Source organism: Bubalus kerabau, chromosome 4 (assembly GCF_029407905.1).
Source record: "Bubalus kerabau isolate K-KA32 ecotype Philippines breed swamp buffalo chromosome 4, PCC_UOA_SB_1v2, whole genome shotgun sequence".
NCBI classification, from domain to species: Eukaryota; Metazoa; Chordata; class Mammalia; order Artiodactyla; family Bovidae; genus Bubalus; species Bubalus kerabau.
In genome coordinates, this window is record NC_073627.1 from 162,019,597 (window position 1) to 162,036,487 (window position 16,891).

At 49.3% G+C, this 16,891-nt stretch overlaps 1 protein-coding gene across 1 annotated transcript in view; it reads left to right on the plus strand.

The window, feature by feature from the left end:
• Positions 1 to 16,891, plus strand: part of LOC129651026 (liprin-alpha-1-like) — a 38,384-nt gene that overhangs the window by 14,049 nt on the left and 7,444 nt on the right. The window contains 8 exon segments of the mRNA XM_055579756.1: positions 4,429 to 4,563; positions 5,371 to 5,445; positions 5,788 to 5,871; positions 7,606 to 7,829; positions 9,659 to 9,890; positions 12,145 to 12,174; positions 14,056 to 14,207; positions 15,057 to 15,250. Of these exon segments, the coding sequence (XP_055435731.1) occupies positions 4,429 to 4,563; positions 5,371 to 5,445; positions 5,788 to 5,871; positions 7,606 to 7,829; positions 9,659 to 9,890; positions 12,145 to 12,174; positions 14,056 to 14,207; positions 15,057 to 15,250 (1,126 nt within the window).

The following is a 16,891-nucleotide window of genomic DNA, read 5'->3' on the forward strand; positions in this document are numbered from 1 at the left end:
CTGTGTCTGACTTTTATAGTAGTGAATACTGAGGAAGGAAGGTAAAGACCTTTTCATGTGACTCCCATGTTGGAAATCAAGTCCCAGTGTAAAGTTCTTATGACCTGAAAATACTGTGCTCGAAAGTGTGGATGTACATCATGATAAATCAACTGTACTGAAAAGAAATACAATGTTTAAAAACTGAGGGTGACTGCAACTTACAGGTTTGAATGGTTTGGGATTTGGTTTAACCATTTTGTGGAATTCCACTCCTGACTCTTTTGTTTTACTTGACTTGAATCTGTTGGCTTGTTAGCATTTTTCCTGAAAGAGCAGAGAGCAGCAGGGAACTTCAGGGCAGCTGGCTGCCTGTTGGGAACTGGGGTCTCTGTGACAAAAGGCAGGGTTAGAGCTCCAGTCTGATTAGGGTGTGTACTTCCTATGGTTTGGTGAGCTTTACTCGCTCCTGTTCCCGTGTGGTCTCAGATAATCAGGACTTACCCAGGAAAACCAAATCTGGCTTCTCCAAAACAAAGTGAGTCAGTCTGGTGTGTGTGACAAAGTGTATCATTGGCCCCACCACAAAAATAAAATCCTAGAAAGCCATTGAAATTTATGATGCGAAATGCTAATTAAGAGCATTACGATATACAAAATAATGGCTGTAAAAGGCAGATAAGAAAATACTATGTACCATATGCTGTTGTTTTCTGAGGGTTTTAAAGCATATCATATTGTTTATGTGTGTACATAGAGTAATACCCACACAGAAAGCATAAGAAAACTGCTTAGAAGCAAATGCTAACCTCTCAGGAACCCGAGCGTATAGATAACTTAATTTTTTTTCTTTTTCAAACAAGAATCTAAATGTTCTACATTGAAAGTTTTTCAGAGTAAGAAGATCTGTTAAAAGAATAATCGTGCATTTACAAATATTAGTTGACTGGCATTTCACCAGGCACACTCTGATCAGGTCTGTATTTCAGAGAAGATGAAAGCCGTGTTGTGGCTTACAAGCCCGTGGCCATCTGCGGTCGGTAGGGTTCCCTTCAAATGATGATTCTGGTGATGTTTTAAGAAGGGTCAGTACTGAACCCTTATTCCCTTAACTTGTCAATAAGAATGAATATGCTTGTACAGAAAACTGATCTTCTTTAATATATAAGAACTTTTTTTTTTTTAAAGACTTCTTTGTGGACGTTTCAGATCAGATCAGATCAGATCAGTGCTCAGTCGTGTCCAACTCTTTGCGACCCCATGAATCGCAGCACGCCAGGCCTCCCTGTCCATCACCAACTCCCAGAGTTCACTCAGACTCATGTCCATCGAGTCAGTGATGCCATCCAGCCATCTCATCCTCTGTCGTCCCCTTCTCCTCTTGCCCCCAGTCCCTCCCAGCATCAGAGTCTTTTCCAATGAGTCAGCTCTCCGCGTGAGGTGGCCAAAGTACTGGAATTTCAGCTTTAGCATCATTCCTTCCAAAGAAGTCCCAGGGCTAATCTCCTTTAGAATGGACTGGTTGGATCTCCTTGCAGTCCAAGGGACTCTCAAGAGTCTTCTCCAACACCACAGTTCAAAAGCATCAATTCTTTGGCGCTCAGCTTTCTTCACAGTCCAAGTCACATCCATACATGACCACAGGAAAAACCATAGCCTTGACTAGACGGACCTTTGTTGGCAAAGTAATGTCTCTGCTTTTGAATATGCTATCTAGGTTGGTCATAACTTTCCTTCCAAGGAGTAAGCGTCTTTTAATTTCATGGCTGCAGTCACCATCTGCAGTGATTTTGGAGCCCAGAAAAATAAAGTCTGACACTGTTTCCACTGTTTCCCCATCTATCTGCCATGAAGTGATGGGACCAGATGCCATGATCTTCATTTTCTGAATGTTGAGCTTTAAGCCAACTTTTTCACTCTCCACTTTCACCTTCATCAAGAGGCTTTTTAGTTCCTCTTCACTTTCTGCCATAAGGGTGGTGTCATCTGCATATCTGAGGTTATTGATATTTCTCCCGGCAATCTTGATTCCAGCTTGTGTTTCTTCCAGTCCAGCGTTTCTCATGATGTACTCTGCATATAAGTTAAATAAACAGGGTGACAGTATACAGCCTTGATGTACTCCTTTTCCTATTTGGAACCAGTCTGTTGTTCCATGTCCAGTTCTAACTGTTGCTTCCTGACCTGCATACAAATTTCTGAAGAGGCAGATCAGGTGGTCTGGTATTCCCATCTCTTTCAGAATTTTCCACAGTTTATTGTGATCCACACAGTCAAAGCCTTTGGCATAGTTAAAAGAGCAGAAATAGATGTTTTTCTGGAACTCTCTTGCTTTTTCCATGATCCATCAGATGTTGACAATTTGATCTCTGGTTCCTCTGCCTTTTCTAAAACCAGCTTGAACATCAGGAAGTTCACGGTTCACATATTGCTGAAGCCTGGCTTAGGGAATTTTAAGCATTACTTTACTAGCATGTGAGATGAGTGCAATTGTGCGGTAGTTTGAGCTTTCTTTGGCATTGCCTTTCTTTGGGATTGGAATGAAAACTGACCTTTTCCAGTTCTGTGGCCACTGCTGAGTTTTCCAAATTTGCTGGCATATTGAGTGCAGCACTTTCACAGCATCATCTTTCAGGATTTGGAATAGCTCAACTGGAATTCCAGCACCTCCACTAGCTTTGTTCGTAGTGATGCTTTCTCAGGCCCACTTGACTTCACATTCCAGGATGTCTAGCTCTAGGTCAGTGATCACACCATCGTGATTATCTGGGTCATGAAGATCGTTTTTGTACAGTTCTGTGTATTCTTGTCATCTCTTCTTAATATCTTCTGCTTCTGTTAGGTCCATACCATTTCTGTCCTTTATCGAGCCCATCTTTGCATGCAATGTTCCTTTGGTATCTCTGATTTTCTTGAAGAGATCTCTAGTCTTTCCCATTCTGTTGTTTTCCTCTATTTCTTTGCATTGATCGCTGAAGAAGGCTTTCTTATGTCTTCTTGCTATTCTTTGGAACTCTGCATTCAGATGTTTATATCTTTCCTTTTCTCCTTTGCTTTTCGCTTCTCTCCTTTTCACAGCTATTTGTAAGGCCTCTCCAGACAGCCATTTTGCTTTTTTGCATTTCTTTTCCATGGAGATGGTCTTGATCCCTGTCTCCTGTACAATGTCACGAACCTCATTCCATAGCTCATCAGGCACTCTGTCTATCAGATCTAGGCCCTTAAATCTATTTCTCACTTCCACTGTATAATCATAAGGGATTTGATTTAGGTCATACCTGAATGGTCTAGTGGTTTTCCCTACTTTCTTCAATTTAAGTCTGAATTTGGCAATAAGGAGTTCATGGTCTGAGCCACAGTCAGCTCCTGGTCTTGTTTTTGCTGACTGTATAGAGCTTCTTCATCTTTGGCTGCAAAGAATATAATCAGTCTGATTTTGGTGTTGACCATCTGGTGATGTCCATGTGTAGAGTCTTCTCCTGTGTTGTTGGAAGAGGGTGTTTGTTATGACCAGTGCATTTTCTTGGCAAAACTCTATTAGTCTTTGCCCTGCTTCATTCCGTATTCCAAGGCCAAATTTGCCTGTTACTCCAGGTGTTTCTTGACTTCCTACTTTTGCATTCCAGTCCCCTGTAATGAAAAGGACATCTTTTTTGGGTGTTAGTTCTAAAAGGTCTTGTAGGTTTTCATAGAACCGTTCAACTTCATCTTCTTCAGCGTTACTGGTTGGGGCATAGACTTGGATTACTGTGATACTGAATGGTTTGCCTTGGAAATGAACAGAAATCATTCTGTCGTTTTTGAGATTGCATCCAAGTACTGCATTTCGGACTCTTTTGTTGACCATGATGGCCACTCCATTTCTTCTGAGGGATTCTTGCCCGCAGTAGTAGATATAATGGTCATCTGAGTTAAATTCACCCATTCCAGTCCTTTTCAGTTCGCTGATTCCTAGAATGTCGACATTCACTCTTGCCATCTCTTGTTTGACCACTTCCAATTTGCCTTGATTCATGGACCTGACATTCCAGGTTCCTATGCAATATTGCTCTTTACAGCATCGGAACTTGCTTCTATCACCAGTCACATCCACAGCTGGATATTCTTTTGGCTTTGGCTCCACCCCTTCATTCTTTCTGGAGTTATTTCTCCACTGATCTCTAGTAGCATATTGGGCACCTTCTGACCTGGGGAGTTTCTCTTTCAGTATCCTATCATTTTGCCTTTTCATACTATTCATGGGGACGTTTAGGAAAAGCAAATACTCTGGCAGGAGGTGTTCTGCCCACTGAGACCAAGCCCAGGAACAGAGAGAAAAATTCCCGTGACGCAGCTTCCGAAACAGAACTAATCCAGTAGACACGTGCATTTAGGTTTTGTCTCAGCTTACTAAAAACGGCAGCGGCTACACCACTTGGCCTGTTTGGATGCTCTGCTCTCCCTTTGTAGGAGGAGGATAAAAACCGACCTTTGCAGGAGCACCTGGAGCTGGAGGAGCAGAAGCTGCAGCAGACGCTGCCCAGGGCGGAGACGCTGCCAGAAGTGGAGGCTGAGCTGGCTCAGCGGGTGGCCGCGCTCTCCAAGGTGCTGCTCTGGGTCCTTGCGGGGCTGGCGCGGGGAGGGCCTGTTCCATGCTGTCCCACCGTGCCCCTCCCCGTGCTGCTCAGTCCACAAAGGAGCGCAGCCGCGGGGAGCGTGCTGCCCGGCTGAGATGGGAGCACGCCCTGAGTGTCAGACAGTCCCGGCTCCCGTGTCATCCCTCCGTTAATTTCCCTCCAGTTTTGTCCTGTGTTCTGAGTGTCCCCAGGACGCTTCAGCTCCAAGTCACTGCTGCTCAGAGTTCAGTCAGCACCTCAAAGCCTAGCAGGATAGAGAGCTAGAAAAATCCCATTCTCGTTTAAGAGATGGCCAAAATAGCTCTGTAATGAACACAGTTTTAAGTCTTGATTCATACATTGTTGAGTAAGTCACAGCGGGGCACGGTGCAGACCCGGGGCCCCACTCCCAGCTTGCAGTCCCCGGGAGCCCACGGGTGAGAGGCCGCGTCCCGGACCCGTGGCGCTGCTGGGGGCATGTTCCCCACAGCCCGCCAGCCACCCCATCCTTCTGGTGGGAAAGGTGTTGCCCCACACTGCTGGTGGGTATTGGCTGGGCATGGAGAGGTGGGCCTGTGCTGGTGCGGCTGTCCGGAGCGTTGCCCAGAGCTCAGTGAGCGGCTGAGGGGCCTGCCATTCGCGGGAGGCCGGTGGTGCCGGGTGCTCCCAAACCCTCCCAGAGCAGGGTCACTAACAGCCGCCTAGGGGGCACCCTTCTGCCTGTGATCTTCCTCTCAAGGGTTGGTTTCTTCTCTCCCCTGACATCTCTGCTGTCTGTCCCCGGTCGGCCTTGTAGTCTGAACTTTGGTCTTCCGGAAGCTCTGTCACTAAGGAGGCTAAACTGTTGGAACTGACCTCCCAGCTTAGGAAGGTAGAATGTGTGCTCTTGTGCGTCCCGTGCTTGCCACTGCCCTGCCCGCGCTGGCTCGCCACAGGCAGTCTGAGGAGGCTGTGCAGCGGCCGCGGGTGCGGGGCCCGGGGCGGGGGCGAGCACGTCTCCTCTCACGAGCCGGTCACCATCACCCTCCGTCAGCCACGTGTCACACGCGAAGCTGCGCTGGCTGCGTGAGCAGGCGAGCGGGCGTGCCCCCCGCGAACCCGGAGCCAGTGGTCTGCACAGAGCATAGCCCGCTTGCCACCCCTGCGGTCACAGCCCGCGTGTCATCAGGACAGGGTCGTTGCGAGCGGAGCTGACGCTGTTCTTGGCCGACAGGTGGAAGAGAGACACCGTAACATCAAGGAGAGGCTGCGCCAGATGGAGGCCCAACTGGAGGAGAACAAGAAGGAGCTGCTGTGGGTGCGTGTGCTGATGGGGAGGCCGCGTCTGGGCCAGAGACGTGGCTTGGGCGGGGGCCAGTTCTGCTGTCTCTGCCGCTCAGGTCTCTGCCGTCGAGTGTGTGTGTATAGCCCTGTCTGCTGGTCCAGGCACCCAACCTTGGGAGCAGGGCCAGATGTGGTCACCCGTAGGTGGTGGGCAGGGGCCAGGGGGTCCCCACGTTCAAAGAGGCTGCTTGTTGCTCTGACCAGCCAGGCCGGGGAGCTGCTTGGGATACAGTTGGACCTTACTAGTGCCCCTCAGACAAACCTAAGGGTGACAGCCTGAGGCCTATGGTGCCCAGCTGTGGAGGTGCTTGCCTCGGACATGGCGCTGGAGTCCCACATGCCCAACTGCTGGTCCAGACATGGTGTGTGTGTGTAGGATGGCTGCTCCTAGGCAGGAGGAGAACCATAGTTCTGCTGTGACAGAAGGCCTGTCAGGAAAGGGCGATGGTGGGGGCTCGCATCAGAGAGTCCTGAGAGAGGTTTCCCAGAAGGGTTGGCCACACGGTGATGCAGACCATTCAGGAAATGGAGTGGGGATCCCAGGTCCAGCCTCAAGTGTCAGTACTGTCCCCACCATACCTGTGTTCTTGGGCCTGACTGCAGAGCCTCACACGCGGGCTCCCGGGGGGCTGTGGTTCTGACTCCCATCCTGAGACCTGCAGTGAGGCTCCCTCCCTGCTTAGGCAGAGAGGACAAGGTCTCCTGATCGGGGGTGCACTTCCTTACTTTCAGAACTGCTATTCAGAGGCTGTTGCGATTGGGATGCTGTTTATGACTAAGCCAATTCAAAGTCAATTTTTGTTTTGCTTTAAAAATATTTGAATGCCGATGCCTTATTGGGGAAGCCGTGACAGGTTTTATTTCCATGGGCTCAAAAAGGGGTGGCCCAGCCCTGGGGAGGGGTCGTGACAAAGACAGCGGGTGCGGGTACTGGCCACGGGGGACAGGGAGCCGGCAAGCCAGCATCTCGAGGCTGCCCCTTGGTTGCTTTGAGGTCATATCTGGGAAATCAAGGCAGGACGTGGGTGAGAGTGGGGCAGTGGGGGGAGACTTGTGGAGAGAAGGGTGTGAGGTTTGAGAGCGAGAGGGCGGCACGGGGCCCAGCAGGCACTCTCCCGTGCATCTCAGATGACAGAGCCACCCTCGCGGTGTGAGGGGCCATCCCCAGAACAGCCCAAGGGCCTGTGCCCCGAGAAGAGAGCCGCGGGGGGCTGGCCCTCCCATCCCCTGGCTGCCCCTGCTCGCTCCTGTCTGTGCGTGTTCAGACCAGCCTGGGAAATGGAGGGCTGGGAACCCGCGAGGACGGCACTCCCCGGTGAACTAGGACCAGTGATGACCGCTGAGGGGGACCCAGCGGCTGCAGAGCTGAAGGATTTTTTTCTAATTTTCCTTCAGCCTGGCTGACGGAAGCATGAATGTATTTTTTTAATTTTCGGTTTTTGTCTCTGACTCCATCAGCCCACCCTTGTGAATAACCTCATAGGATTGCCTTCTGTCCACACTAAGACCTGAGTGTCACCAGGCCATCTAGGAACTGGATTCTCCTCCTGCCCGTTTCTTCAGTACTGCTCGCTTAAGAGATGGCAGTGTCTCATAAGCATGGCCCATTTGCCCAAAGTCAGGGCTTCCATGTAAAATTGTGTTCAGTTCCTGATAGACTTGAGCTGCCCAGAATGTCGCTGACGAGACGTGGTCCTGTCGTGCCCAGGTGCAGCCCCTGAAGGATCAGGACCGGGAGCACGGGCAGCAAGCCAGCATGCTAGCCAACGTGGCCCAGGCATTCGAGAGTGACGAGGGAGTGTATGACGGCGAGGGTGACGGGGTCACCCTCTTCAGCTCGGCCTCTCTGCTGTCGCCCAGCGGGCAGGCCGATGCCGAGACTCTGGCCGTGTTGATTCAGGAGCAGCTGGACAAGATCAACGAAGAGATCCGGTGGGTGTGCCTGAGCCCAACTCCCCAGAAACTCGGTTCCTCTGAGGAGCTGTCTTCTGCTTAGAGAAGTCTGAGTGTTCCTTAGTAAGAAAACGGACTTCAGGTCTGCTTCCAGAAGTTTCAGTTCTGAGCTTGCCCTTGATTATAGAGCTCAGTCAGCCAGGGCATTCTGTCCACAGTGTGGTGTCGGCACTCTGCGGGGGCGGGTGTTGTGGGGTGTCCCCCTCTCGGCTCTGGGCCCCAAGGTGGGTGAGGTGCCGAGGCGGTGTCTCCTGCGGCCCGTGCATCCTCCGGCACTGAGGGTTCGCCCTCGTGTGTCCCTCGGAGCCTCCCACGTTCTGGTGAAAAGCAACCTGGAACAGAAAAGCTGGGGTTCTGGGGTTGGCAAATTCCCACTCAGATCTGCATTTCCTTTTTAACTTAATACAGTGTGAAGATTGGCTTGTTGTAAGATAGTGATATGTTACTGTATGTTACTCTCAGGACATGTGTTTGAGTTTTTCTCATCTCATCAATATATTTAAAATGTTTTCTTTAGACACAGTCTTGGCAGTTCTAACAGTTTACAAAACAGGATAGAACCCAAAGGCCCGCCTTGTGGTGAGCAGGGGGCCTTGGGGTCTGGGTGCAGCGGGGTGGCTGGGGGCCCCGAGGCCTGCCTGGTGCCACACCCACGCACCTGTGCCTCCCGTCCCGAGTCCACGTTCAGAGTGGCCGCAGGCCGGTGACCCTGCACAGGACCTGGCAGAGCTGCTGCTCAGATTGTTCTCGTCCCGTCAGCCCTGGCCGAAGTGCCTGTTTCTGCCGGTCGAGTGCGGGGGGCTCGGGCAAAAGGCAGGGGTGAACGGCACAGCCAGCAAACGCAGATAGTGCCGCCTGCACTTTTGATGCCGAGACAGACTGCCTTATGGGCCGTGTTTGAGCCACAGACAAGCTCAGAAAGACTGTCTTTCCCCATCCCCATAGGAAATTTGGAACGGTTATATATTAATATTTTTGTTTTTACAGCAAGTGGTCAGGTAAAAGTGATTTTTTCTTATGCAACAAGTTGACTTGATGTAAAAGGTAAATTCTGTCTATCAGCTTGTCAACAGTGAAAAACTTTCAAGATGTATAAGTAGAAGTGAAACTGAAGAGTTTACTACCTGTAAGGATCTTGTATTTTAATTTGAAAACCATTTTATTTGCATAATCATGTATTTAACCTGTATATAAAATCATCCACGACACATTAGGGGAGAAGAGCAGTAACTGTGAATTCTAGGTTAATGCAGCACATTGACATGAATCCAGAAACTCACACAAAGCTGGTGGAGAACTTCATCAAGTGATGCGTTTGTACATATACAACCTTAAAAAAAAATTAAAAGATCAACTCAGCCCTTCATCTGGTCTGGAGACTCGTGATTAGAAACTCCAGCTTACTCGTGAATCGCTGTTTTTGTTATACAGAGTTCCCGATTCCCAATGGAAAAGACCTGAAGCACTGACGTGCATCTCTGCCCTGAGAGCAGGGAAGGTAAAGGTTGTCAATTCAGGTGTCTTCTGACACAGAGAGAGTCACCACCCAGACCCCATCAGAATGTTAGATAGAGTAAATAAGTCAAATCAAACGTGAATGATCGGGGGCCACTTTGTAAGACTCAATGATAAGTTATTCTAAGTTTGAGAATATTCCAAAGAGGGAGAGTTGAACCTTTTTGCTGAGATGTTAATTGAGCAACTGTTCCTGGAATTTGCTAATCGTGACACAGAATGCAAGCCCAAATTTGTTGTCCAGACACATTCCTCTGCTGACAAAGGCAGGTAATGCTTTTATTCTATTTTAGGTTGATCCAAGAAAAGAAGGAGAACACAGAGCAGCGGGCCAAGGGGATTGAGAGCAGGGTGGGCAAGGGGAGCTCAAGCAACCTTCGTCGTTTGAAATCCTTGAATTCCCTCAACCTGAATCCTGCCTCCTCGCATGCCGGCTCCTGCACGCGCATCAGAGGGCGCTCCAAGCCCCGAAGGAGGCGGCACAGCCCTGCACGGAAGGTAGACAAGCAGGGCATCATGACTCTGGTATGTGTCGGCCTCCTCCATGCCGCGTCCCTCCCCGAGCACACTATTTTTCTTTTCTTTGTTTGTTTTTTCTCTTTTTACCCAGAAGAAAATCAGGTACATTTGCTACGCTCAGAGGTCTAAGATTTTTAAAACTGCCTAGTCTTTCATCGGGCTTCCCTAGTGGCTCAGACGGTAAAGCATCTGTCTGCAATGCAGGAGACCCGGGTATGATCCCTGGGTTGGGAAGATCCCCTGGAGAAGGAAATGGCAGCCCACTCCAGTATCCTTGCCTGGAAAATCCCATGGACCACGGAGCCTGGTAGGCCACTGTCCATGGGGTCGCCAAGAGTTGGACACAACTGAGCAAGATCATTCCATAATCGCACAGCGACAAATTAGTCTTGATATTTGGACCACCGGCTTAGCACGTCATCATGAACTCAGCCAGAGCCTGCCTCTGTAACGCTGGGCCTGGCCTGTGCTGGGCACAGCAGCTGCAGGAAGTTGCTGTTCTCAGGGAGCAGACCGCTTCGTGAGAGTAACCGTAGGCAGCTCTCACGGCGTGTGGAAACCGGGCAGCACATTTCCCACTGGGGATGCCTGGCTGCAGGGTGCAGGGCGTGCGGCGGGAACCAAACCAAGAATCTAAACTGGTCTGCTTGCTGATGGGCCTGGCCGTGCGCTCAGGCCAGCTCTGCGTGTGAAACCAGGTTAAAAGCCCGGTGCCCCAGGGCCCCAGGGAAGAGGTCGGGCTTCTTCACTCTTCCGAGTCTGAAAACGGGATGACGACCTAGGGCTTTTGGTGACAGAGTGTGCAGCTCTGAAGCACGTGTCCCAGCTTTCTTCCCTGCTTGCTTAGGTTTTGTGAGTGCATCGCTGTTTACCCATGAAATCAGGTTCACAACACTCTGCTTTGTCACTGCACTTGTATTGTCCCTTTTTTGGTGTTCCACCCACTTCATGTTAGCTGCATTGTTAGTCAGCATATCATTAAATTAAGTGTGAATCATTGTAGCGGCATGTGAAGTGGTAACTAGTCCATTGTGTGGTCTTTGGAGACACTGTTTTTCTAATTTGCATCATTGGCTAATTCGTTGATATTTAAAATTCTTTGACGATTTCTCTGTGGTTTCATGCTTGATTTCCTTCCGAGTATTTGTAAAAGAACAGTTGTGTATATTTTGTCCTGTTGTTGGAGTTCTCTGACGGTGCGTCTGCTTTCATCATTGGTTTTGATTTCCTGGCTCATCCTGTTGTCTGCTTAGTGGTTGTCAATTCAGAGCGCAGCTTCCCACCACTGCCCCCCCTCGCCCCCGAGGCTGTAGTTCACCCATCCATCTCCCCTTCCCCGTCCTCCCACCTGCTCTGGTCATAGCAATGCTGTGGGTGTGCTTAGTCGGGTTTGTGCTTTGTCTTCATGTCTCATTAAATGGTGTTTTTCCCCCAGAGCAGTAAGTTTGAATTAGCCTATCACTATGTACTTAGAAGCGTAATGTAGATGGATCCTCAACTACATATCATGTGTAATTCATAAATGAGATTATCCTTACCTATAGAAATGATCTTCTTAAGTGTAGAATTAATGGACTTTTGACACAATATCCTTTCTATGTTGGTGCTTGTATTTAAGACTATAAATCTCATCAGCTTTTGCACAGTTAATGTCTCTACTAGACTCTTTAAAAAACTATCTTCTCTGGTGAATAAAATGTAAAGACTGCACCTGCTATTATGCTAGCTTCCATTCTTACATATTTTCACAGGGAACCTGCTTTAATCAATTTATTTTGAGAAATTTTAAATCAAATTCTAGGTAAGCATTTTACATTAATATCCAATAGGTGGTTAGATTTGTTCAGTGTTAAAATAGGTATTATGGTAACTTCCTCATCAGTTAAATCACTATTTTAAAGTATAACATCTTTTTTATTAAGAGAAACTAACGTATAGAGAAGTTTGGCTGAGAAGAGACAACTGTTAAGGCCCTTTATTGTAGAGAATGCTGTGCTTTAATAAATCATGATGTTGTAATAGAATTGTATCTTCCTGAGTAATAATTTATAGTGTTTAGTAAATCTTGAATAGCTTATTTAATTTCTGTGGTCAAAAAAAATGTTCTGTTTCCAGTTACACGTTCTCTAAATCGTCATCTCACTTCTATGTTTGCCATCATTTTTGCTATACTGTGTTTGTCTATGCTGATTCTTGAAGTTTTAGTTTCAAAGTCACAATAAACCTGGTTTCTCTTCCTTTCTTTGCATGCATCTATCAGCCTAGTGATTTAAGGAAGCATTGTTGAAAGGTAAACTATTTAGTAATTTAGCATGCCTTTGTTTCTCTGTGAAGTATTAGAGAGTCCTTATCATTTTACGTGAATGAACACTGTGTGGTTATGTACTGGTGAAGAATTGACATTTTAATGGAAGTAATGAAACTCACCCACCACTTAAAATATGTTGATGGTTCTGTTGGAAATAGGTCATTCGTTGGGACCATTGTAACAGTTTGCCTATATCCCACTTGTTTGCCTTCTAATCATCTCATGCTTATTTATAGTAGATATAGTATTATTTATTACTTTTAAAATTTTCTTTACTTATTTTTTTGGCCATGCTGCACAGCTTATGGGATCTTAGTTCCCCAACCAGGGATCAGACTGGTGTCCCGACAGTGAAAATGCCAAGTCCTAATGTCTGGACTACCATGGAATCTCCGCTTAGAGTTTTTTAAAAACAAATGACTGACTCAGAGCCATAGATGTTAGATTTGGAGGAAGCCAATTTAATGATGGTGGGTAGCAGTGTGCAGGTGACTCTGTGCGCCAGGCACCGTGTCAAATGCTTTCCGAGTCTGTCATGTAATCCCGCAGACACCCAGGTGAGGTCCAGGCTGCTGTTATCCCCATTCAGCAGACATGGACACTGAGGCTTCGAGAGGCCGGGCACCGTGCCCAGGCTCGCACACCCAGTAGCAACTGTATAAGTGAGACCTGTCTGGACCCCGAAGAGGTTAATCTGTTCCCCACACTGTTGCCACCACTGTCTTTCCTGTCTTCAGACCCAGGACCAGCGGAAAAGCTGGGAGTCCAGGCGAGATCATTTTTTTTAATTAGTTTATTTTTTAATTGAAGGGTAATTGCTTTACAGAACTTTGTTCTTTTCTGTCAAACCTCAACATGAACCATCCATAGGTACAGATACATCCCTTCCCTTTTGAACCTCCCTCCCATCTCCCTCCCCATCCCACCCCTCTAGGTTGAAACCAATCAGTTCTTAGTGAAGACCTAGGACGGAGGAGCCTGGTAGGCTGCAGTCCATGGGGTCGCTACGAGCCGGACACGACTGAGCGATTTCACTTTCACTTTTCACTTTCATGCATTGCAGAAGGAAATGGCAACCCACTCCAGTGTTCTTGCCTGGAGAATCCCAGGGACGGGGGAGCCTGGTGGGCTGCCGTCTATGGGGTCACACAGAGTCGGACACGACTGAAGTGACTTAGCAGCAGCAGTTTACTTTATGTAAACCACAGTGAGCGAACTACACTCAAACTGCAAGTACTTCAGTGTGTAGCCCCCAGTCTGTATGTTACTGAGAAATACAAGCCAGACACATGGTGCTCGCATGGAGGGGTTAGGTACCTTTTCTGTACTTCACTTGCTGTCATGGGTTCAGTAACCTGCATCATCACTAAACATGATCTTGGGTGGTGCTACAAGCTGTTTCCTTTTCTCCTTCAAACAGAAAGGTCTGGACGGCTTTGCTGAGAGGTTTCTTACTCTTGCTAGTAGTGCTCCTGAGCAGCATCTGGCGATGAACACAGTCCTTTCATCAGGGCAGTTCATGCCATGCAGGGTTCACAGTGCTGGCGTGGCTCCGCTGTCCTGCCTGTCGGGGCCATCTGGTCGCTGGATGCAAAGGAGGGCGGAGCCTGGCTGCAGGGAGGCTCCTGGCCAGGATCTCTGCACTCAGTAGGGTGCTCTCGCTGCCCCATGGCCCTGCTTCTCTTGAACAAGACAGTCCTTTAAGATGGCATTAAGCTAGAACAACACATTTTTTTGTACTTGGCGGATAGCATCGCTAATATGTTTTCAAATAAGTTTCTGGTTATAATGTAAAGCCTGTGTGATTGCCTTTTTTGACACAGTCTATCGTTAGCCAGTTTTACACTTACCTCACTCCCTCAGCTGCCACCTATACCAGAAGAGGTACAAGATGACAAGACCGCCATCAAATGTGAAGCCTCGACCCCCGCCTTGCTGCGGTTCCTTCGGCTAGACCGGCTGGACAGGGGGTCACAGCACAGAGCCAGCTACGAGGACATCAGGGATGCCCGCAAGTAAGGGGCCTGTGCGCCTCGTCGTTAGTCTCAGGAGCCCTGCGCCTCTTGTCTTCAAAGAGTTGCAAGGATGATTGTAAAGGAATCCCACTGGATTCGGTGCCTGTGTTTAGTGGTGAACTTCAGGTGCCGGGGTAGAAGAGTTCAGTGACCTCAGTGATTTTAAAAAACATCCGTCTCTATGTGTTGACTCCTGTGGGAGATTTCTTCCTGCTCTTGCTAGAGGTCTGCCCAGTCTGGGACGCGTTCCTGATGGTTATGGCTCCGTGCCTCTCGGATTTGTTCTTGAGGGTCCCTCCCTTTTTCTCAGGGGTCTCCTCTCAGGAGACTGTCTGTCACCTCCTGTGACTGACCCTGTCCTCATTCAGACCCCCACCTGCTGAGCTCCCGTCGTGAGCCAGGCAGCACTCGATGGAGGGCACATGTGGTCACCTGACCTGCAGCCCTGCGCACGGTGACCGTCACTCTCCTGCCACGGCCGGGGATGGTCACCCTGTGAGAGGCGGGGGGAACTGCCCAGAGCAGGGGAGCTCGCCTTCTCTGGGAGGGTCGTCACCTACAAGCAGCGACCCTGAGGGAGGGTTGGAGGGCCCTCTGCACCAGCTCGTCTGGAGTGAAGCCCTCCTCAGGGGAGAGCTCCAGGCAGAGAATCTCAGCTTCCCAGGGCCGTTGTTTGTGGCCGGAAGCCTGCATTGCTCGTGTGGAGTGTGGCTGGTGAAGCAGACTCCACTGTCTGCTGTGAGGTTGAGGCACGGGTGTTGCTGGGTGGCCAGTTCTATCAGTAGGTCTTGTGGAGGGGTGTGTGTTTGCACAAGGGCACCGGTTAAAGGTTGTTTTCTCTCCCCAAAGCTCGACAGGCTCTCAAGACAGCCCCGGGGGCAACCCCAGCAGCAGCCAGGACTCACTGCAGAAAGCCCCAAAGAAGAAGGGCATCAAGTCCTCCATCGGTCGTTTGTTTGGCAAGAAGGAGAAGGGCCGGCCTGGACACCCTGGCAAGGAGGCGCTAGGACCAGGTGGGTGCCTCACCGTTCAGAGGGAGGAGGGTCTGCATGCGTGTCTCTTCTGTGTCTCCCCCACTGTCCCCACGAGGCTCCTGTCACTCACGCTGGGTGTCCTCCTGGGAGGAGCAGAGGAGGCGTCTGTCTTCTTTAGGGTCCGAGATGATTGGATCAGTTGATGAATGGATGTGTGGATGGATGGAAGAATTAAGAGTTAAAGGATGGATGGATTAGTGAGTGGATGGATGGATGAACAGATGGCTAGCCAGATGGGTGGATGAACAGAGCACGGAATGAATATTGCAGATGTTTATACTGCAGTGCTAGAAACATACTCTACGAAATGGATTGAGTAGGAGCTGGGCAATGAGTGTTTCCTGCAGAACAGTGACAAGTGTTTGGAAACGGCCTAAGGGCTCATCAGTGAGGGGTGAGGTAAAATCTGTGGACACCCCACAAGGAACAGCACCCTCTTCTTCCTGCCACTTTCCCCATCCCCAGGAGCTCATCATGGGTTCTGCCCATGCCCCCTACTCCATCCCACAGCCACACAGGTCCTCCTGGCGTCTCCTCATCACACAGTGTTATCAGGCCCCCATCTCACTCGGCTTCATCTCCTGAAGGACAGGGTATGTTCCTGCCTCTTCAGCCAGAGATTTGTTGAGTGTCTTGTTTGTGCTGGGTGTGGGATGTATAGGGGTAAGTAAAACAGATATGGTCTGGAGCACAGTTAAGTGAGAAGAGAGAAAAAGCAGATTATTAAATGCTATCCTTATTATTAATAAATATAACGCTGAGATGGATGGTGCATTGATTATATACCAGATGCTGTGTGTGCCCCTTACCAAACAGGTGCTGCCACCTCCCTATTTACAGAGGAGGAGACAGTGATGGTCATGCGGTTAGGGAGTGGTGAGGGCAGGTTCACACCCATGCAGTGTGACCATGCACTTTGCCGAGCCCCAGCCACCTCTCTGGTGGATGCAACAGGAATGAGATGGTTCTATGGCATCACTGATTCGATGGACATGAGTTTGAGCAAACTCCAGGAGATAGTAAATTACAGGAAAGCCTGGAGTGTTGCAGTCCACGGAGTGGCAAAGAGTCGGACACAACTGAGCGACTGAACTAAAACCTGAGTGTGTGCTGAACTGCTTCAGTCGTGTCTGACTCTCTGTGACCCCAGGGACTGTAGCCCACTAGCTCCTCTGTCTATGGGATTCTCCAGGCAAGAAGACTAGTGGGTTGCCATGCCCTCCTCCAGGGGAATCAAACCCCATCTCTTGTTATCTCTTGCAGTGGCAGGCAGGATCTTTACCACTAGAACCACCTGGAAAGCCCCAGTGAACGCTGACAACTAGGAAATGCAGAAAATAAGGGCTGCTCCTAAGTTAGAAGAGCAGCAAGCACAGATTGTAAAGAGGAAAACACACGATGACCGACAACAGTGCTGACAGAAACAAGCAGGGATGCGTTCACCCACATCAAGAAAATGCGCCCTTCGGAAGAGGAGCCCTTGGAGGGACAGTTGGAACCGGAATGGAACCGGAATGAAAACCCAGGCCATGGTCAGCAGAGCCCACTCACACGGCCCGAGTGAGCTTTCTGAGTCCCCAGAGCTGCTGGTGGTAACATCTGGGCGCTGAGGCCGGGCAACGTCCCCGAGTGAGCTAAGGCATCCCTGCT